We start from the raw sequence: 21,615 nt of genomic DNA, 5'->3' as shown, positions 1-21,615 counted from the left end.
TATTAAGATTCTGAGTCCTTTGACTCTTCCCTACTATTGGAGCTGCAGGGTAAATTACCGGAAATGATTCAAGAGAAATACATGCTCAAATCTTTTTATTCCTAACATGATTTGTGGACACATCACTCATGCTCCACTTTGAACATTTCTTCTTTATATAAACATCCGCTGGTAGTTGCAAGATTATTCCAGTACAGTAAGCTCCCCTCCAGCAGGCTGCAGAGTTCTGCTAAGTGTTCTTTTGTTACACTTACAGAGAATTATTTCTCAGCTGCCATCGCTCTCATATTATTCAGTTAAGAGCATTTTGTTAGTATATGTCCCCCTAGGATAAGAAAGCCTTTAAGTCACGCATTATTATTAAGCTACAATAGCTTAATTAGGTGACTACCCTAAAACCAAATCCATTATATATCTGTTTTTACTTGTTTTTCTTTAGCTTGATGGATACTGCTGGGATGGTTCGCCTCCCTCCGTTAATTCATTATTTTAAACGTGTTTGACAGGATTTCTACATCCAGCAAGTAGAACGACGGATATCACGGTTACAGGGAGATGTTAATACTGATGAAAAGCAAGTCCTTGAAGCAAAAGTTGTGGAACTTAAGAAGGCTATGGAAGAAAAGAAAAAAACGTTTGATCTTTTACAAACACAGATCAAGAAACTTAAAGTAATTTACTCAGAATCCTTTTTAGGATGGAAAAATGTATGATGTAGTCTAAAGAATTCACATTAGAAAGTTTCTTTAAATATATTTATACTGAGCTAAACTGCCACTATGACCACAAGATTTGATTCTAGCATTTGGAAAATGCCAAGATAAGTAGTAATTATGGGAAAATAATTTCAGATCTTAAATTTTATTGTAAAGTTAGTTAACAGTGTTTTGATACCATCCTTTCTTCATAATTATGTATAGAGCACAATCGTCTGAGGAAGGAGGAAGGAATTCTTCAAGGAATCTAGCACTGTCTGTGTTACTCCGAAGACACTTAAAATATTATCCCAAGTATTTCTAAATTATGCAGTGGGAAAGTGCACAGTGTTCTTTGGAGCAGCGAAAGCACTATAGAAGAACAAAGGGGATAATCCTGACAGTGAGAAGAGAAAAAGCTTTATTATTTTGGGAATCACGTTAACTTCTTTATTCATTCAATAGTATTTATTGAGCGCTTACTATGTGCAGAGCACTGTACTAAGCGCTTGGAATGTACAAATCGGCAATAGATAGACACAGTCCCTGTTCTTTAGCTATGTGGGTGACAGTATAGTCAGAGGGTAAATTACAAGATGACTCTCATGACCTGAAAATATTACTGCTATTACCACAGAAGGTTCCTGACCAAAAACCTTCAGCTATTCCTACTACCTTGCCTCCTGGAGAAGACTAGACATGGGAATAATCAAATAACTAATGAGGGAGTGTGGTTTTGTGGAAAGAGCACAGGTCAGAAGTCAGAGGGCCTGGGTTCTATTCCCCTTTCTTTCCCCAGTCTGGTGTACAATCTCAGGAAAGTCAGCTAACATCCCAGGGCCTCAGTTTCTTCATTCGAGTAATCTGGCTAATAATACCTTCTCTTCCTACTTCACAGGGATGTTGTGAGGCCAAAAATAACAATGTGAAAGCACATTGGAAAATAAAAACACTATACAAATTCACGTGATTTTACTCTATTGTTCTGGTATTTGTTAAGCATTAACTATGTGTCAAGCACTGTTCTAAACACTGGGCTAGATTCAAGTCAATAAGGTGGGACAAAGTCCCTGTCCCACATGGGGCTCACAGTCCAAATAGGAGGTAGAAGAGGTATTCAATCCTCATTTTACAGATAAGGCCACTGAGGCACTGAGAAATTAAGTGACTTGCCCAATGTCACAGAGCAGGTAATTGGAGGAGTTGGGATAAGAACCCAGGTCCTCTGATTCCCAGGCCTCTGTGCCCTTTCCTTTAGGCCATACTACTTCTCTCGTGGATAGTCAGAACAAGTCTCTCTCATTCAACCACTGTATAATATTAATCACTGTATTCTAATGAAATATTTGCAGAGAAATATGTAGTTTGTGTTTCAAGAAGCTTAATCATTTGCATGTTTTTCTTTTAATAGAATGATATCTATTTTCTCAAGAAGGCCACACATAAGACTGGCGAGGAAAAGAATTCTCTATTGAGTAAAATAGATGAATTAAATATTTTCAATGATAAATCAGACAAAGAATTAAAAAAAGCCAAAAGCATTAAGCGGGTAAGTTTGGAATATTATATTTTTATTTCAATAATAAGCCTTTTTCAGTCAATCACTAGTATTAACTAAGTGTCCACTATGTAGAGAACACTGTAGTGAGTGCTTAGTACATTAAGCACAATCCCTAAACTCAAGGGGCTTGCAATCTAATGGGGAGAACAACAGTAGATTAATTTTCAGATATGAGGAAAAAGGAAAAGTAGATGTAGGTGACTGTATGCTTACATGACGGGATGTGTTCAAATATTCAAAAGTGGGTAGTTGGGAGGGTGAAAGCGGGAGAGAGGAGAAACTAATCGTTTGTAGCAGGTACCAGATTTTTAGTCTTTGAAATAGAACCCATCCTTGATTTGCCTGGACCTTTATAAACATTTTGGTAATTGTTTATTTGGGGGTAATTTGGCAAGAGTTAAATCCATGTTATTTGTGTAAATCAATCAATCAATGGTATTTATTGAACATTTACAATGTACAGAGCACTGCACTAAATGCTCAGGAGAGTAACAGAGTTGGTAGACAAGTTCCCTGCTCACAATGAGTTAAAGGTTTAAAGAAGATTGGATAAGCATTTAATTATTTAACCAAGTCTAGAACATTCATTTATTATTGAAAAGAAATTGAGAGGTATAGGATGGGGTATAATTCACATTTGACCCCAGCCTCTTAGCCAAAACATTCAATCAACTTGTCCAGTGGGTCTTTAGATAATAGAACCGTTCTGAGGAAAGTTTAAATTACACTTGTAGTAAAGGACGTGACAAGAGCTAACTTTCTTGTTTTTCCATGTTTGTTTTGGGGTAGGAATTGATAATTGAAGATAATCTTCTAAAGCTCGAAGTTAAGCGCCTGCGAGAAACACTTCATAGCAAGGCAGAAGAAGTTCTGTCACTGGAAAAACAAAAGCTGCAGTTAAAGATGGCCATGGAAGAAAGAACTGAAGAAATCAAGGTTCACAAGGCTATGCTTGCCTCACAGATAAGATACATAGACCAAGAAAGACAAACCATAAGGTAAGCTTTAGTTTGGAAAAACTAGCCTTGACAATGCAAAATTGAAGGGAAAATAACTTACCGAAAATTCATCCGATATTATTTTACAAATTGTCCATTCTGCCATTGTTCTCCTTTTCTGCCAAAGAAGAGTTTATATATACAAAGTTCTCAAGAATTGGATTTTCCTCATTCATTTTTGACTCTGTGTGATCATTTAAATATATGTAGTCTGCATCTGTTCCCTACACTTTAATCAATCAACGGTGTTTGTCAAGCACTTACTGTGTGCAGAGCACTGTACAAAGCGGTTGGAAAAACACAGTGCAGTAGAGTGGGTAGACTAAATTTCTATAAGCACCTTCTGGACAGGGATCTAGTCTACCCACTCGATAGGGAGAACCAAACATTAAAAAAAATTAGATAGGGAAAATGACAGAAAATAAGGTTACGTACCTAAGTACCGTGGATCTGAGTGAGTATCAGGGAATTTAACGGGTAGACAGCCAAGTGCTTAGTGGAGAGTGAGAGGAGGGCAGGTAAGGGAAATGAAGTAGTCTGGGGAGGCCTCTTGGAGAATATGTGATTTGAAGATGTTTTTAAGAGTGGGAAGGGTAGTGGTCAGTTGAATATGAAGGGGATGGGAGTTCCAGGCCTCAAAGAGGGCATGGAAAAGGGTCTGGCAACAAGATAGATGAGATGGAGGTACAGAGTAAGTTGGCTTTGGAAGAGTGGTTCATTCATTCATTCAATAGTATTTATTGAGCGCTTACTATGTGCAGAGCACTATACTAAGCGCTTGGAATGTACAAGTAGGCAACAGATAGAGACAGTCCCTGCCCTTTGATGGGCTTACAGTCTAATCGGGGGAGACAGACAGACAAGAACAATGGCAATAAATAGAGTCGAGGGGAAGAACATCTCGTAAAAACAATGGCAACTAAATAGAATCGAGGCGATGTACATTTCATTAATAAAATAAATAGGGTAATGAAAATATATACAGTTGAGCAGATGAGTACAGTGCTGAGGGGAGAGGGGGAGGGAAGGGAGAGGGGGAGGAGCAGAGGGAAATGGAGGGAAAAGAGGGTTAAGCTGCAGAGAGGTGAACGGGGGGCGGTAGAGGGAATAGAGGGAGAAGGGGAGCTTAGTCTGGGAAGACCTCTTGGAGGAGGTGAGTTTTAAGTAGGATTTTGAAGAGGGGAAGAGAATCAGTTTGGTGGAGGTGAGGAGGGAGGGCATTCCAGGACTGCGGGAGGAAGTGGCCCGGGGGTCGACGGTGGGATAGGCGAGACCGAGGGACGGTGAGGAGGTGGGTGGCAGAGGAGCGGAGCATGCGGGGCGGGCAGTGGAAAGAGAGAAGGGAGGAGAGGTAGGAGGGGGCAAGGTGATGTAGAGCCTTGAAGCCTAGAGTGAGGAGTTTTTGTTTGGAGCAGAGGTTGATAGACAACCACTGGAGATGTTTAAGAAGGGGAGTGACATGCCCAGATTGTTTCTGCAGGAAGATGAGCCGGGCAGCGGAGTGAAGAATAGACTGGAGCGGGGCGAGAGAGGAGGAAGGGAGATCAGAGAGAAGGCTGACACAGTAGTCTAGCCGGGATATAACGAGAGCCCGTAGCAGTAAGGTAGCCGTTTGGGTGGAGAGGAAAGGGCGGATCTTGGCGATATTGTAAAGTGAAACCGGCAGGTCTCGGTAACGGATAGGATGCGTGGGGTGAACGAGAGAGACGAGTCAAGGATGACACCGAGATTGCAGGCCCGAGAGACGGGAAGGATGGTCGTGCCATCCACGGTGATAGGGAAGTCTGGGAGAGGACCGGGCTTGGGAGGGAAGATGAGGAGCTCTGTCTTGCTCATATTGAGTTTTAGGTGGCGGGCCGACATCCAGGTGGAGACATCCTGGAGGCAGGAGGAGATGCGAGCCTGAAGGGAGGGGGAGAGAACGGGGCGGAGATGTAGATCTGCGTGTCATCTGCGTAGAGATGGTAGTCAAAGCCGTGAGAGCGAATGAGTTGACCAAGGGAGTGAGTGTAAATGGAGAACAGAAGAGGGCCAAGAACTGACCCTTGAGGAACTCCAACAGTTAAAGGATGGGAGGGGGAGGAGGTGCCTGCGAAGGAGACCGAGAATGACCGGCCAGAGAGATAAGAGGAGAACCAGGAGAAGACGGAGTCCGTGAAGCCAAGGTGAGATAAGGTATGGAGGAGGAGGGGATGGTCGACAGTGTCAAAGGCAGCAGAGAGGTCAAGCAGAATGGAGTAGGAGCCATTGGATTTGGCAAGAAGGAGGTCATGGGTGACCTTAGAGAGAGCAGTCTCGGTAGAGTGGAGGGGACGGAAGCCAGATTGGAGGGGGTCCAGGAGAGAAAGGGAGTTAAGGAATTCTAAGCAGCGATTGTAGACGACTCGAGTGTGGGGACAGGAAATCAGTGAGGTAAGATCGGAGGGAGAGAGCTGATTGAATACCTTAAATCCAATGGAAAGGAGTTTCTGTTTGATGCAGGTGGATGGGTTACCAGTGGAGGTTTTTAAGGAGTGGGCACTAAATGGTTTTCCAGAAAAATGATGTAGTCAGCACAGTCACTTTACTCTGCTGCCCGGATCATATTTTTACAAAAAGGCTCAGGACATGTTTCCCCACTCCTGAAGAAACTCCAGTGGTTTCCTATCTACCTCCACATCAAACAGAAACCCATTGGCTTTAAAGGATTTGATCACCTTGCCCCCTTTTATCTCACCTCTCTACTCTCCTATTACAACGTGGCCCACCCACTTCACTACTCTAATGCTAACCTTCTCACTGTGCCTTGATCCTGTCTGTCTCACTGCTGACCTTTCACCCATGTCCTGCCTTTGGCCTGGAGCACCCTTCCTCCTCAAATCCAACAATTACTCTCCCTCTCTTCAAAGCCTTATTGAAGGCACATCTCCTCCCTGACTAAGCCCCCCTTTCCTCTTCTCTCACTCCCTTCTGCGTCCCCCTGACTTGCTCCCTTTGTTCATCCCCCCTACCAGCTCCACATCACTTAAGTACATCTCTGTACTTTATTTATAATAACATCTGTCTTCCCCACTCTAGAATGTAAACTCATCGTGGGCAAGGAAAGTGTCTGCTTATTGTTGTACTCTCCCAAGCGCTTAGTACGGTCCTCTATGCACAATAAATATGATTGAATGAATGAATGAAATATGGACTGGAGAGCAGAGAGAGGGGACATTGAGGTCAGAGAGGAAGCTGATATAGTAATCAAAGCAGGTGTTTGGGTCAGTGTGGAGGCGGTGCGGATGGAGAGAATGAGGAGAATGAGGATTCTGAAGGTGTGGAGGTTGAACAGGCAGGAGCTCATGTCAGGTTGAATGTGTGGTTTGAGAGAGGCCTTCCCTGACTGAGCCCTCATTTCTTCCGTCTGCCGACCCCTCAACTGTGCACTTGGCTGGGTATTCATCCATTCATTCATTCAGTCGTATTTATTGAGCACTTATTGTGTGCAGAGCACTGTACTAAGTGCTTGGAAAGTATAATTCAGCAACAGATAGAGACAATCCCTACCCAACAACGGGCACACAGTCTAGAAGCAGAGGAGACAGTCAACAAAACACGGCAAATAGACAGGGATCAATAGCATCAATATAAATAGAATTATAGCTCTATACACTTCATGAATAAAATAAATAGAATAATAAATATGTACATATATTCACAAGTGCTGTGGGGCGGGGAGGGTGGTAGAGCAGAGGGAGGGAGTCGGGGCGATGGGGAGGGGTAGAGGAGCAGAGGAAAAGGGGGCAACCCGTAAACACTTTGATTTTCACCCCAGCCCCACTGCATTTATGTAAATAACAGAGAAGCAGCCTAGTGGGAAGAGTACAGGGCTGGGACTCCAAACTCCTGGGTCCTAATCCCATTTCTGTGTTCTTGGGCAAGTCATTTTACTTCTCTTTGCCTCAGTTCCCTCATCTGCAAAATAGGGATTCAGTACCTGAGCTCTCTCCTACTTGGAAGGTGAGTCCCATGTGGGATCTATCTTGCATCTACCCCAGCAGTTAGTACAGTGCTTGGTGCATGGTAACCACTTAAATATTATTATTAGTATTACTAATATTACTACTATTACTATTTGTTTTTATCCTTATACTCTACTATTTCCCCTATGTGTAATTTATTTTCATGTCTGTCTCCCCCTGTTGACTGTAAGCTCCCGGTGAGCCAGGATCACATCTATTATTATACAGTGCTTTCTCAAGTGCTCTGTACACAGTAGACATTCGTTTAATACCTCTGATTGAGAGAGAAATGAATCAAGAATGTTGCCAAGGTTATGGACTTGTGAGACAGGGAAGATGGTTGTGTTGTCTACAGTGATAGGAAAGTCCTGGGGAGGACAGGGTCTGGGTGGAATGATAGGACTTTTGCTTTGGACATGTTAAGTTTGAGGTTTCGATGAGATTTCTAAGTAGAGCTGCCCTGCGGGCAGCAGGAAAAGCAAGACTGCAGAGGAGAAGGGTTAGGGCTGGAGAGGTAGATTTGGGAATCTACATCTTAGAGATGGTAGTTGAAGCCAAGCAAGCAAACAAGCTTTTCAAAAATAGAAGGGGACCCAGACCTGAGCCTTGAAGGACTCCCACAGTTAGAGGGATAGAGACAGAGCCGGTGAAAGGGATCGCGAATGAGTGGCCGGAGCTTTCCCACCATACGGAAAATTGTTCAAGAGGTGGAGGGGATCCCAAGAAGTGTCAGAGGACATGGGTTCTAATCCTGTCTCCACAACTTGTCTGCTCTATGAAGTCATTTACCTTCTCTGGGTCTGGGCCGCAGTTTCCTCAGATGTAAAATGGGAACTAAAACGGTGAGCCCCATGTGGGAAATGGACTGTGTCCAATCAAATTATCTTGTATCTACCCCAGCACTTACTAATAATAACTGTAATAATAATTATGACATTTGTTAAGCATTAACTATGTGTCGGCACCATACTAAGCGCTGAGATGGATATAAGCAAACTGGGTTGGATACAGTCCCTGTCCCAAGTGGGGCTCACAGTCACAATCCCCATTTTACAAATGAGGTAACTGAGGCCCAGAGAAGTGAAGCGACTTGTCCAAGGTCACACAGCAGGCAAGTGATGGAGTCAGGATTGGAGCCCATGACCTTCTAACTCCCAGGCCATGCTCTCTCCACTACGCCATGCTACTTCTCAGTGCCTTCTTAGTACAGTGTCTGACACATAGTCAGTGCTTAACAAATACCATTAAAAAGAAAAAGTGTCGAGGCCCAGCTTGGCTCTTCTCTCTAGAATCACTGGAGGTGATAGAGTAGGGTTCAGTGAACAAGGGAGCTGACACCTAGACAGTCTCTTAAGGCCAGAGGAGCTCCTTAGAGCTCTGAATCCATTAATTAATCCATTCTCCATTTTCCATTCCCTCTAGAGGAGAAGGAGGATTGTATGAAAGTCATGGTGGAAGTGTGTGAGAGAGTAGGTGGGTGAAAGAGAATAGGATGAGGACCTATTATATGTATATGACATATATTATATCATGTATATAATGATGGTATTTGTTAAGTGCTTATTATGTGCCAGGCACTGTTCTAAACACTGGGGTGGATACAAGCAAATCGGATTGGACACAGTCCCTGTCCCATGTGGGGCTCACAAACTCAATTCCCCATTTTACAGATGAGGTAACTTGAGCCCCAGAGAAGTGAAGTGACTTGTCCAGGGTCACACAGCAGACAAGTGGGCAGTAGAACCCATGAACCTCCCCCGATTAGACTGTGAGCCCGTCATTGGGCAGGGATTGTCTCTATCTGTTGAATTGTAATGATAATAATAATAATAATTATAATAATGTTGGTATTTGTTAAGCGCTTACTATGTGCCGAGCACTGTTCTAAGCACTGGAGTAGATACAAGGTTCTCAGGTTGTCCCATGTGGAGCTCACAGTCTTAATCCCCATTTTACAAATGAGGTAACTGAGGCACAGAGAAGTTAAATGAGTTGCCCACAGTCACACAGCTGACGTGGCATATTCCAAGTGCTCAGTAGAGTGCACTGAACATAGTATTCATTCATTCATTCATTCATTCAATAGTATTTATTGAGCGCTTACTATGTGCAGAGCACTGTACTGAGCGCTTGGGATGAACAAGTCGGCAACAGATAGAGACAGTCCCTGCCGTTTGACGGGCTTACAGTCTAATCGGGGGAGACGGACAGACAAGAACAATGGCAATAAATAGAGTCGAGGGGAAGAACATCTCGTAAAAACAATGGCAACTAAATAGAATCGAGGCGATGTACATTTCATTAACAAAATAAATAGGGTAATGAAAATATATACAGTTGAGCAGGCGAGTACAGTGCTGAGGGGATGGGAAGGGAGAGGGGGAGGAGCAGAGGGAGATGGGGGGAAAAGAGGGTTAAGCTGCAGAGAGGTGAAGGGGGTGGTGGTAGAGGGAGTAGAGGGAGAAGGGGAGCTCAGTCTGGGAAGGCCTCTCGGAGGAGGGGAGTTTTAAGTAGGGTTTTGAAGAGGGGAAGAGAATCAGTTTGGCGGAGGTGAGGAGGGAGGGCGTTCCAGGACCGCGGGAGGACGTGGCCCGGGGGTCGACGGCGGGATGGGCGAGACCGAGGGACAGTGAGGAGGTGGGCGGCAGAGGAGCGGGGTGGGCGGTAGAAAGAGAGAAAGGAGGAGAGGTAGGAAGGGGCAAGGTGATGTAGAGCCTCGAAGCCTAGAGTGAGGAGTTTTTGTTTGGAGCGGAGGTTGATAGGCAACCACTGGAGTTGTTTAAGAAGGGGAGTGCCATGCCCAGATCGTTTCTGCAGGAAGATGAGCCGGGCAGCGGAGTGAAGAATAGACTGGAGCGGGGCAAGAGAGGAGGAAGGGAGGTCAGAGAGAAGGCTGACACAGTAGTCTAGCCGGGATATAACGAGAGCCCGTAGCAGTAAGGTAGCCGTTTAGGTGGAGAGGAAAGGGCGGATCTTGGCGATAATAAGCGCTCAATAAATACTAATGAATGAATGAATGAACCTCTGATTTCCAGGCCCATGTTCTATCCATTATACCATGCTGCTTCTTATATGTGAGAGGAGAAGAGGTCCTAGTAGAATAGAATGAGAGGAGAAGAGATTTTTTTCTTTGTTAAACAACTTCACTCCAGCAGGAGGTTCAAGGTCACAGATATTGTAATTGTGGTATTTAAGCACTTACTATGTGCCAAGCACTGTACTAAGCACTGGGGTAGATATGAGATAATCACATGGGGCTCACAGCCTAAGTAGGAGAGAGAACAGGTTTTGAATCCCCATTTTGCAGATGAGGGAACTGAGAGGCACAGAGAAGTTAAGTGACTGCCAGGGTCACACAGCAGGCATTGGTGGAGTTGGGATTAGAACCCAGGTCCTCTGACTCCCAGGCCTCTGCTTTTTCTCTAGGCCATGCTGCTTTATGGGGATATAGGGAATATTGGGCACAAGCCATGCTTCTGGTTCAAAACATTTATTTGAAAGTTGCACAATTTTTTAATTTAAAAAAAAATTTGTACATAGGGTTGGTGTTTATGTGAATCCAGATATAAATGTATTTGAAAAACTAGACATCAAGTTTCTCATTATAGTTGAATGAAAGGCCAATATAGTAGAATGAAAGGCCAAATTGAAAATCAAAAATGAAAACCCGGAAACCTGACACTATAATTTTGCTTTTAAGAATCTAGGGGTTAAATATGAATCAGCATTTAAATGGAGACTAAACTAGACAAACATTTCCACCACGTCAATCAATTCATTATTTTCTCTCCTCAAAATAGCATTGAGTTTCATGACCGACTAAGTAAAATAGATAAACTGAAGAACAGATTTGAAATTCTCACAGTTGTTATGATGCCTCCTGAAGGAGAAGATAAAACACACGCCTACTATGTTATTAAGGTACGTTCTGGGGAAACAAATATAATTGTGTAATGCATCCTTATTTTCTTCAGTCTTTTTAATCTGATATGATAGAAACATACTAAAGTAGCAGAAATGGGTTTTGATGATACTTTTATGCTATAAATACATTTACCTAGGAAAAGAAAAGTGAAAACAACTACATCACTGGAGCATAGAAGTCTAGTGGGTAATAATAATAATGGTGGTATTTGTTAAGCACTTACTATGTGCAAAGCACTGTTCTAAGGCTGGGGGAATACAAGGAGATCAGTTGTCCCATGTGGGGCTCACAGTTTTAATCCCCATTTTGCAGATGAGGTAACTGAGGCCCAGAAAAGTTAAGTGACTTACCCAGAGTCACACAACTGGCAAGCGGTGGAGCTGGGATTAGAACCCATGACCTCTGACTCCCAAGCCCAGGCTCTTTCCATGGACTTTGGAGTCAGAAGGACCTGGGTTCTAATTTCTGCTCCGCCACCTGTCTGCTGTGTGACCTTGGGCAAGTCAGCGCTTAGCACTTAGAACAGTGCTTGGCACATAGTAAGCACTTAACAGATACCATTTAAAAAAAAAGTCGCAACTTCTCTGAGTCTCAATTGTCATCTGTAAGAATGGAGATTAAGACTGTGAGTCCCATTTGGGACATAGACTGTATCCAGTTTGATTAGCTTTTATCCATCCAGCAGTTAGTGCAGTGTCTGGCACACTGTAAACACCTAACAAATACCATAAAAGATACAGATTAGATGGTTTTACGGGATATAAACTTTATTCATTCATTCAGTCATATTTATTGAGCGCTTACTGCGTGCAAAGCCCTTTACTAAGCTTTCGGGAGAGTATTTTATGCATATTCTGCTGCTTCAAGGAGCAGCATAGTCTAGTGGCTTAGTGGAAAAAGCTCAGGCCTGGGAGTCAGAGGACCTGGGTTCTAATTCCAGCTCTGCCACCTGCCTGCTGTGTGACCCTGGGCCAGTCACTTAACTTCTTTCTGCCTCAGTTCCCTCATTTGACAAATGGGGATTCAGTACCTGTTCTCCTTCCTACTTAGACTGTAAGCCCCATGTGGGATCTGATTATCTTGTATCTACCCCAGTACTTAGTAGAGTACTTGGCATATAATAAGTGCTTAACAAATACCACAGTTATTATTATTAATGTTGGTATTTGTTAAGTGCTTACTATGTGAAGAGCACTGTTCTAAGCGCTGGGGTAGATACAGGGTAATCAGGTTGTCCCACGTGAGGCTCACAGTCTCAATCCCCATTTTACAGATGAGGTAACTGAGTCACGGAGAAGTAGTGACTTGCCCACAGTCACACAGCTGACAAGTGGCAGATCTGGGATTCGAACTCATGACCTCTGACTCCCAAGCCCGGGCTCTTTCCACTGAGCCACGCTGCTTCTCTAGCCACGCTGCTTTTCTATTATTCCAGGTAGTATTTCGATTTACCATTTATTAGTGAAATAAATAACTTAGAGTATGGATATACTACCAGAGCGATTGCAGATGGACAGTGGGGCGTTCTGGGAGAGAGATGTCTATGGAGTCGCTACGGGTCGGAGACGACTCGACGGCATAAGACAAGATGAGAAGCCTCCCCAAGAAAAAGTCCATTTTCCCAGTGATATATGGTGTTGCCCGGTGATTTTCTTTCTGTATTTTTTAGGTTGCACAAGAAAAGGAGGAACTGCAAAGGGAAGGTGACAATTTAGATGCTAAGATTCACAAGGCTGAGAAGGAAATCTGTGCTCTAGAAAATACCTTGCAAGTACTGAGTAGCTGCAATAGCAATTACAAGCAATCCTTTAAAAAAGTCACCGAATTCAGTATGTGAAACGGGTTATTTTTATTTCTGTGATTTGTAGGGTCATTGGCTCAGCTAATTTTTGAATATGCTGGGGTTAGGGAGGATCTAACCACCTGTGTGTGATGAAATCCTGGATGTGTCCAAATTTGTGTGAGGATGAGCAAGGGTGAAGGAGGAAATCTGCAGTGGTGAGGAGTGGATGGCTGAGAGATCACTGGGGACAACTGTGTGGATACCGAAGTGTCCACAGATCAGTGTGGGACAGAAGCAGCATGGCCTAGTGGATACAGCATGGGCCTGGGAGCCAGAGGACCTGAGTTCTAATTCTGGCTCCGCCACTTGCTTCCTGTGTGACCTTGGACAAGTCACTTAATTTCTCTGGGGCTCAGTTTCCTCAACTGCAAAATGGGAATACTCTACCTGTTCTCCCTCCTATTTAGAGTGAGAGCCCTCTGTGGGACAGGGACTGTATCCAGCCCGATTATCTTGAATCTACCCGAATGTTCAGGTCAATACTTGACACACAGGAAAAGAAGAAAAGAGGAAAGACACATGTCAGTCTCTCAGAAAAGCAGAGGCCGGGCCTGGGGGCTGCTGGCAATTGAATCAAGTATTATGATGGGTGGTAGAGGCAGATGAAAAGGTTTAAAAGCAAGAAAATTTGAGAGCTGGAGGGGACGGGCTACTGCTATTACCTAACTCATCATATTCTTCGATTATTCCAAGCTGAACCTTGCTCCCAGTTCTCTCCTCTCCAACCCACTGATTGGATCTCTCTGCTCCCTCGAATCTGAAAATCTATTAATTTCTAAAAAGTGTACATAAAATATGTACAGTACCACAATACAACTGAACAATACAGATGTTTATTGTGGTATTGTACTCTCCCAAGAGCTTAGCACAGTGCCCTGCACACAGTAAGTGCTCAGCATATATGATTGAATGAATGAATTAATGTTTTCACTCTCATTACAGATACAGGAATCCCAAAGGGAAGGCAGTGTCATTTCAGTGATCTTCTTTATACAGTTTTCATCATCAATATATCTGTCCCGACTATCAAACCCCTCCTAAAAAGCCCCTCATGCTGGAGACATTCTGTGGCTGGTTTCCACCTTGCTGATCAGGTCATCACATTAACAAACAAGAAGTAGTGTTGCCTAATGAATAGAGCACGGGGCCTGGGAGTCAGATGGACCTGAGTGCTAATTCTGACTCTGCCTCTTGTCTGCTGTATGACTTTGGGCAAGCCACTTAATTTCTTCTCTACACCTCAGTTATCTCATCTGTAAAGCAGGGACCAAGACTGTGTCTGTCTTGATTAGCTTGTATATACCCCAGCTCTTAGTACAATGCCTGGCACATAGTAAACACTTAATAAATACCATTTAAAGGAAAAAAACCCAGTAAGGGAGTGATTTTACTCATCAGTCAAGCTTTTATTCCACTTATTTTTTTTTAACCACATTCATTTTCACTGTGAGTATTCTATTACTGTGCACCTGAACCCCTGTTCAGCCAGCTCCCCATGGGCAAGAAGCCTGTGTTCTAGTTTTATTGAATGTTTCCAGTGCCTAATATTGTGTTTTTCACACAGAAAGAAGGGACTCCATAATCCTGATGATGGTGAAATAGTTCAGTAGGTTCTTAATAAATATCACAGCTGACTGATTAGTATACTTACTGGATATATCGCCCCTCATATATGACAGACCACCTCTCTTCTTGCCTTCAACCTCTACTAAAACAACACCTCCTCCAAGAGGTCTTTCCTTACTAGGTCCTCATTTCTCCTATTCATCCTCTGGTTTGTGTCACTTGTGCATTTATTTCCATACTTCTTAAGCACTTGTTATTCACCCCATCCCCAACCCCACATCACTTATGTATATAATCCTATATTCTCCTATTTCCCCTTTCGGTAATTTATTTTATTAATGATAATAATACTAATTATGGTATTTGTTAAGCACTTACTGTGTGCCAGTCACTGTAATAATAATACTAATTATGGTATTTGTTAAGCGCTTACTATGTGCCAAGCACTGTTCTAAGTGCTGGGATAAATGCAAGGTAATCCGATTGTCCCTCGTAGGGCTCACAGTCTTAATCCCCATTTTACAGAAACCGAGGCACAGAGAAGTTAAGTGACTTGCCCAAAGTCACACAGCTGATAAGTGGCGAGCTGGGATTAGGACCAACGTCCTCTGACTCCCAAACCCGGGCTCTTTCCGAAGTGCTGGGGTTGGTACAAGCAAATTGGGTTGGACACAGTCCTTGATCCACATGGGTCTCACAGTCTCAATCTATATTTTACAGATGAGGTAATTGAGGCACAGAGAACTTAAGAGACTTGCCCAAGGTCACACACCAGACCAGTGGCAGAGTTGGGATTAGAACCCATGACCTTCTGACTCCCAGGCCGGAGTTCTGTTCACTACGCCATGCCTTTCCCCCCTTTACACTCTAAGCTCTATGTGTACAGGGAACTTGACTATCAACCCTACTGAATTGTTCTTTTCATTCATTCATTCAATAGTATTTATTGAGCGCTTACTATGTGCAGAGCACTGTACTAAGCACTTGGAATGTACAAGTCGGCAACAGATAGAGACAGTCCCTGCCCTTTGACGTGCTACAGTCTAATTGGGGGAGACAGGCAGACAAGAACAATGGCAATAGAGTTAAGGGGAAGAACATCTCATAAAAACAATGGCAAATAAATAGAATCAGGGTGAGGTGCATCTCATTAAACAAAATAAATAGGGTGATGAAGATATATACAGTTGAGTGGATGAGTACAGTGCTGAGGGGCTGGGACGAGAGAGGAGGAGGAGGAGAGGGGAACGGGGGAGAAGGGGGTTTAGCTGCGGAAAGGTGAAGGGGGGGTAGAGGGAGCAGAGGGAAAAAAGGGGGGAGCTCAGTCTGGGAAGGCCTCTTGGAGGAGGTGAGCTTTAAGTAGGGATTTGAAGAGGGGAAGAGAATTGGATTGTCGGAGGTGAGGAAGGAGGGCATTCCAGGACCGAAGGAAGACATGGCCCAGGGGTCGACGGCGGGATAGGCGAGACCAAGGGACGGTGAGGAGGTGGGTGGCAGAAGAGCGGAGCGTGCGGGGTGGGCAGTAGAAAGAGAGAAGGGAGAAGAGGTAGGAAGGGGCAAGGTGATGGAGAGCCTTGAAGCCTAGAGTGAGGAGTTTTTGTTATGAGTGGAGGTTGATAGGCAACCACTGGAGGTTTTTAAGAAGGGGAGTGACATGCCCAGAGCGTTTCTGCAGGAAGATGAGCTGGGCAGCAGAGTGAAGAATAGACTGGAGCGGGGCGAGAGAGGAGGAAGGGAGATCAGAGAGAAGGCTGACACAGTAGTCTAGCCAGGATATTACAAGAGCCTGTAGCAGTAAGGTAGCAGTTTGGGTGGAGAGGAAAGGGCGGATCTTGGCGATATTGGTGAGACCAGGAGGTCTAGGTAACGGATCGGATGTGTGGGGTGAACGAGAGAGACGAGTCAAAGATGACACCGAGGTTGCGGGCCTGAGAGACGGGAAGCATGGTCTTACCATCCACGGTGATAGGGAAGTCTGGGAGAGGACCGGGCTTGGGAGGGAAGATGAGGAGCTCGGTCTTGCTCATGTTGAGTTTTAGGTGGCGGGCCGACATCCAGGTGGAGACATCCTGGAGGCAGGAGGAGATGCGAGCCTGAAGGGAGGGGGAGAGGACAGGGACAGAGATGTAGGTCTGCGTGTCATCTGCATAGAGATGGTAGTTGAAACCGTGAGAGTGAATGAGTTCACCAAGGGAGTGAGTGTAAATGGAGAACAGAAGAGGGCCAAGAACTGACCCTTGAGGAACTCCAACAGTTGAAGGATGGGAGGGGGAGGAGGTGCCTGCGAAGGAGACCGAGAATGACCAGCCAGAGAGATAAGAGGAGAACCAGGAGAGGACGGAGTCCGTGAAGCCAAGGTGAGATAAGGTGTGGAGGAGGAGGGGATGGTCGACAATGTCAAAGGCAGCTGAGAGGTCAAGGAGGATTAGCCAAGTATCTACTACAATCAATCATATTAATTGCGCACTGATTGTGTCAAGAGCACTGTATTAAGTACTTGGGAGTGTTGCTAGACACATTCCTTGCCCACAAGGAGCTTTCAGTCTAGAGGGGTAGACAGACATTAAAATAAATTACAGCTATGTACCTAAGTGCTGTGGGGCTAATCAAGGGTACAAATCCAAGTGCAAGAGTGAAGCAAAAGGAAGCGGGAGAAAAGGAATTAGAGGTTAGTCAGGGAAGACCACTTGGAGGAGTTGTGATTTTAATAAGGCTTTAAGGTGGGGAGAATGGTTGTCTGTCGGAAAGGAAGAGGGAGAAAGGTCCAGGCAAGAGGCATGAAGTGAGTAACAGGTCAGTGGTGAGACAGACAAGGTCAAGGCACAGTAAATAGACTGGCATTAGAGGAGCAAAGATTGTGATCTGGGTTGTAGTAGGAAAGCAGTAAGGTAAGGTAGGAGGGGGCAAGGAGATTGACTGCTTTAAAATCTATAGTAAAGAGTTTCTGTTTGATGCAGAGGCTGGTAGGCAACCACTGAAGATTCATGAGGAATGGGAAAACATAACCTTTTTTGTAGGAAAATGATCTGGGCATCAGAGTGATTTGTCTGAAGTGGGGAGAGACAGGAGGCTGGGAGGTCAGCAAAGAGGCTGATGGAGTAATCAAGGTGGTATAGGCATAAATTAAATGCTTGGATTAACATGGCAACAGTTTGGATGGAGAGGAAGGGGTGGATTTTAGCAATGTTGTGAAGCTTGAATGGATAGGATTTAGTGTCAGATTGAATATATGGGTTGATTGAGAGAGATTAGTTGAGGATAACACCAAGTTTATGGGTTTGTGAGATAGGAAGGATGGTGGTGCTGTTTACAGTGATGGGAAAATCAGAAAAAGGCCAGATCAATCAACTGATCGTATTTATTGAGCATTTGTAGAAGAGTAGAGTTGAGAAACAGCATGGCCTAATGGATAGAGCATGGGCCTGGGAGTCGGAGGACCTGGATTCTAATCCCGGCTCTGCCACTTGTCTGCTTTGTGACTTTAGACAAATCGCTTCGCTTTTCTGTGCCTCAGTCACTATCCATCTGTAAAATGGAGATTAAAAGTGTGAGCCCCACCTGAGACAGAGACTATGTCCAACCTGACTATGTTATATCTACCCCAGCGCTTAGAACAGTGCTTGGCCCCAGTAATTGCTTAATAATACCATTACTGTTATTATTAGTTATGGTGAAAGTTGTATTAGGAGAACATTGAAATGTTATTGCCTTCTCTTCAAGATGACTTTTATGTCTGTGATGAAAATGAAAGTTTTTGCATTCTTCAGTTCATTCATTCAATAGTATTTATTGAGCACTTACTATGTGCAGAGCACTGTACTAAGCGCTTGGGATGAACAAGTTGGCAACAGATAGAGACAGTCCCTGCCGTTTGACGGGCTTTCAGTCTAATCGGGGGAGATGGACAGACTTCAGTTGTGTTGTGGTACTACGGTACTCCGCATGGGTTCATGTAGACTCCTAAGGAATGAATAGAAGTCTTTCATTTGGTTTTCCCCAAAACCCTTGCTCACAACTCAATCCCACTGTAGTCTGTGGAACCCCCACCCCATTATGGGCAAACTCCCCTTCACCCGCGAATTTATTCTCGACTCCTTTCCTCCTCCTACTTGTCACTATCACGGAGGCTAATGCTGTCTCCTCTGCTGTCTTCTCTTTTATTGTGTCTCACTCGACCCATCTATTTAGTCTGTCACCAAATCCTGTTGGATCCACCTTCACAACATTGCTAAAGTCCACCCTTTCCACTCCATCCAAACTGCTACCACAAATTATTTACTTTGTCTCCCCACATCTAGACCGTAAGCCCGTTGTGGGGCGGGATTGTCTCTCTTTATTGCTGTATTGTACTTTCCAAGTGCTTAGAACAGTGCTCTGCACACAGTAAGCGCTCAATAAATACGACTGAATGAATGAATGAAAGTTAATCCACCTTGACTACTATCAGCCTCGTTGCCGACCTCCCTGCCTCCTCTCTCTCCTGACTCCAGTCCATACTTCCCTCTGTTGCATGGATCATTTTTTCTACAGAAACGTTCAGGCCGTATTTTCCCAGTCCTCAACAACCTCTGGTGGTTGCCCATCCCCCTCTGTGTCAAACAGAATCGCCTTGCCGTCAGCTTTAAATCATTCATTCACCTTGTCCGCTAACCTTTACCAAGCTGCTTTCCTACTACAGCCCAGCTCTCACATTTCACACCTCTAATGCTGTACCTCGATTTTGTCTATCTCGCCACCCACCTCGCACTCACATCCTGCCTCTGGCCTGGAATGCCCTCCTTCATATCCAACAGGTGTTCCTTCTTCCCACCTACAAAGCCTTAATGAAGGCACATCTCCATTCCTCATTTCCCCTTCTCCCATTCCCTTCGGTGTCACCCTTGCACTTGGCTATGCTTCCTTTATTCACCCCTCCCTCAGCCCCACAACACTCAAGTCCATATCCGTAATTTATTCATTCATATTAATGTCTGTCTTCCCCTCCAGACTGAAAGGTCATTGTGGGCAGGGAATGTGTATATCAACTCTGTTATATTGTACTCTCCCAAATGATTGGTACAGTGCTCTGCACACAGTAAGTGCTAAATAAATATGATTGATTGATTTTTCTCAAGGATACCTCATCTCCCACCCTGCAAAGCCCAAAGGGAAAAATAATGGAGTCAGCCTGCTTTTTGCTCCCCATATTCACTTTTGCTCTGTCTAACCACTCCCCCCCGCCTTTTCTTCATTGAATCTCACATCCTGCTTTTCCAGGACCCTCTTTAGCTTCTTGTGGCTGTTATCGACTGCCTTCCTGATCCCCCTGTATTTCTTCCTGATTTTGATGCTTCTTTCACCTTCTTGCATTCTCTCCCTTCCCTCCCACTCCCAACCACAACCTCCAAGATCAAGTTAATGATAGCACTAACGCCCCAGCCAGCTGCTACTCTTCTCTGCTCCCTTTTTTTAATGGTATTTGTTGAGCACTTAGTATGTGCCAGGCCCTGTTCTAAGTGCTGGAGTAGATACCAAGTAATCAGGTTAGACGCAGTCCACATGCGACATGGCGTTCACGGGCTTAATCCCCACTTTACAGATGAGGTAACTGAGGCACAGAGAAGTGAAGTGACTGGTCCAAGGTCACACAGCAGACAAGTGGAGGAGTGGGATTAGAACCCAGGACCTTCTGACGCCCAGGCCCGAGCTCTATCCACTAAGCCCTGCTTACCCCCAGCCTATTCGGTCGTATTTATTAAACGCTTACTATGTGCAGAGCACTGTACTGATCGCTTGGGAAAGTACAGTGCAGCAATAAACAGTGACAATCCCTGCCCACAATGAGCTCACAGTCTAGAAGTGGAGAGACAGACATCAGTACAAATAAAGAAAATGACAGATATATGCATAAGTGCTGTGGGTGGGGAGAAGGGGAAGAGCAAAAGGAGCAGTCAGGGTGACCCAGAAAGGAGTAGGAGATGAAGAAAAGTGGGGCTAAATCTGGGAAGGCCTCTTGGAGGAGACGGGCCTTCAGTAAGGCTTTGAAGCGGGGGAGAATGATTGTCTTGCGGATTTGAGGAGGGAGGGCGTTCCAGGCCAGAGGTAGGATGTGAGCCGGGGGGTCAGCGGTGGGACAGGTGAGATGGAGGCATAGTGAGAAGGTTAGCACCAGAAGACCAAAGTATGCAGACTGGGATGTAGAAGGAGAGAAGTGAGGTGAGATAGGAGGGGGCAAGGTGATGGAGAGCTTTAAAGCCAATGGTGAGAAGTTTTTGTTTGATATGGAGGTTGATAGGCAACCATTGGAGATTTTTGAAGAGGGGGTGATTATGTCCTGAACGTTTCTGTAGAAAGATGATCTGGGCAGTGGAGTGAAGTATAGATAGGAGAGGAGAGAGGCAGGAGGTTGAGAGGTCAGCAAAGAGGCTGATGCAGTAATCTAGACGGGACAGGATAAGTGATTGTATTTTGGTAGTCACATTCCCTGCCCTCGACGATCTTGGGTAAGTCACTTAACTTCTCTGTGCCTCAGTTACCTCATCTGGAAAATGGGGATTAAGACTGTGAGCTCCATGTGGGACAAGGACTGTGTCCAAACTGATTAATTTGCATCTATCCCAGTGCTTAGTACAGTGCCTGGCACATAAGCGCTTAACAAATACCATAGCCCTCTCCACTATCCCCCCTGCAAAAAAAAAAAATGAGTTTACGATGTAGAGATGAGCTTATAGTCTAGAATCCCCAGGTTTAGTCCCTGTCAACGCTTGAGTAAATCTGGCCCTGATAAACATTTTGTCTTGGGTGTGCCCAGGCATTTTTGTGTAGTGTCGAGACTGGATAAGAGATTCCTTCTATCTTCATGATTGGGTGGAATATTTGAATTGTAGGTGAAGAATATGAGCAAAAGCTTCATCTGGAAGAACAAAAAAGAGCAGCCAATGAAAAATACAGATACAAACGAAGCAAAGTCAGGGAACTTCAAGAAGATATCCAGGTATACATCACACGATATTTATCACAAGATTTGGCCCACTTAATAAATGACAAATAATATCTATACTTTAC

The 21,615-nt window shown here is 44.5% G+C and overlaps 1 protein-coding gene across 4 annotated transcripts in view; it reads left to right on the top strand.

Annotated features, from left to right (window-relative positions):
- The window catches only part of CCDC39 (coiled-coil domain containing 39), a 66,682-nt gene that overhangs the window by 28,330 nt on the left and 16,737 nt on the right, over positions 1 to 21,615 (top strand). For all 4 annotated transcript variants that reach the window (XM_029076084.2, XM_039913173.1, XM_029076077.2 and 1 more), the window contains 6 exons: positions 507 to 671; positions 2,107 to 2,244; positions 3,046 to 3,254; positions 11,038 to 11,158; positions 12,832 to 12,991; positions 21,438 to 21,544. In XM_029076084.2, the coding sequence (XP_028931917.1) occupies positions 507 to 671; positions 2,107 to 2,244; positions 3,046 to 3,254; positions 11,038 to 11,158; positions 12,832 to 12,991; positions 21,438 to 21,544 (900 nt within the window). The remainder of the gene's footprint in view (positions 1 to 506; positions 672 to 2,106; positions 2,245 to 3,045; positions 3,255 to 11,037; positions 11,159 to 12,831; positions 12,992 to 21,437; positions 21,545 to 21,615) is intronic.

Source organism: Ornithorhynchus anatinus, chromosome 1 (genome assembly GCF_004115215.2).
Source record: "Ornithorhynchus anatinus isolate Pmale09 chromosome 1, mOrnAna1.pri.v4, whole genome shotgun sequence".
Taxonomy (NCBI): Eukaryota; Metazoa; Chordata; class Mammalia; order Monotremata; family Ornithorhynchidae; genus Ornithorhynchus; species Ornithorhynchus anatinus.
Note: the sequence above shows the minus strand (reverse complement) of the source record. Positions and strands in the feature narration are given on the sequence as shown.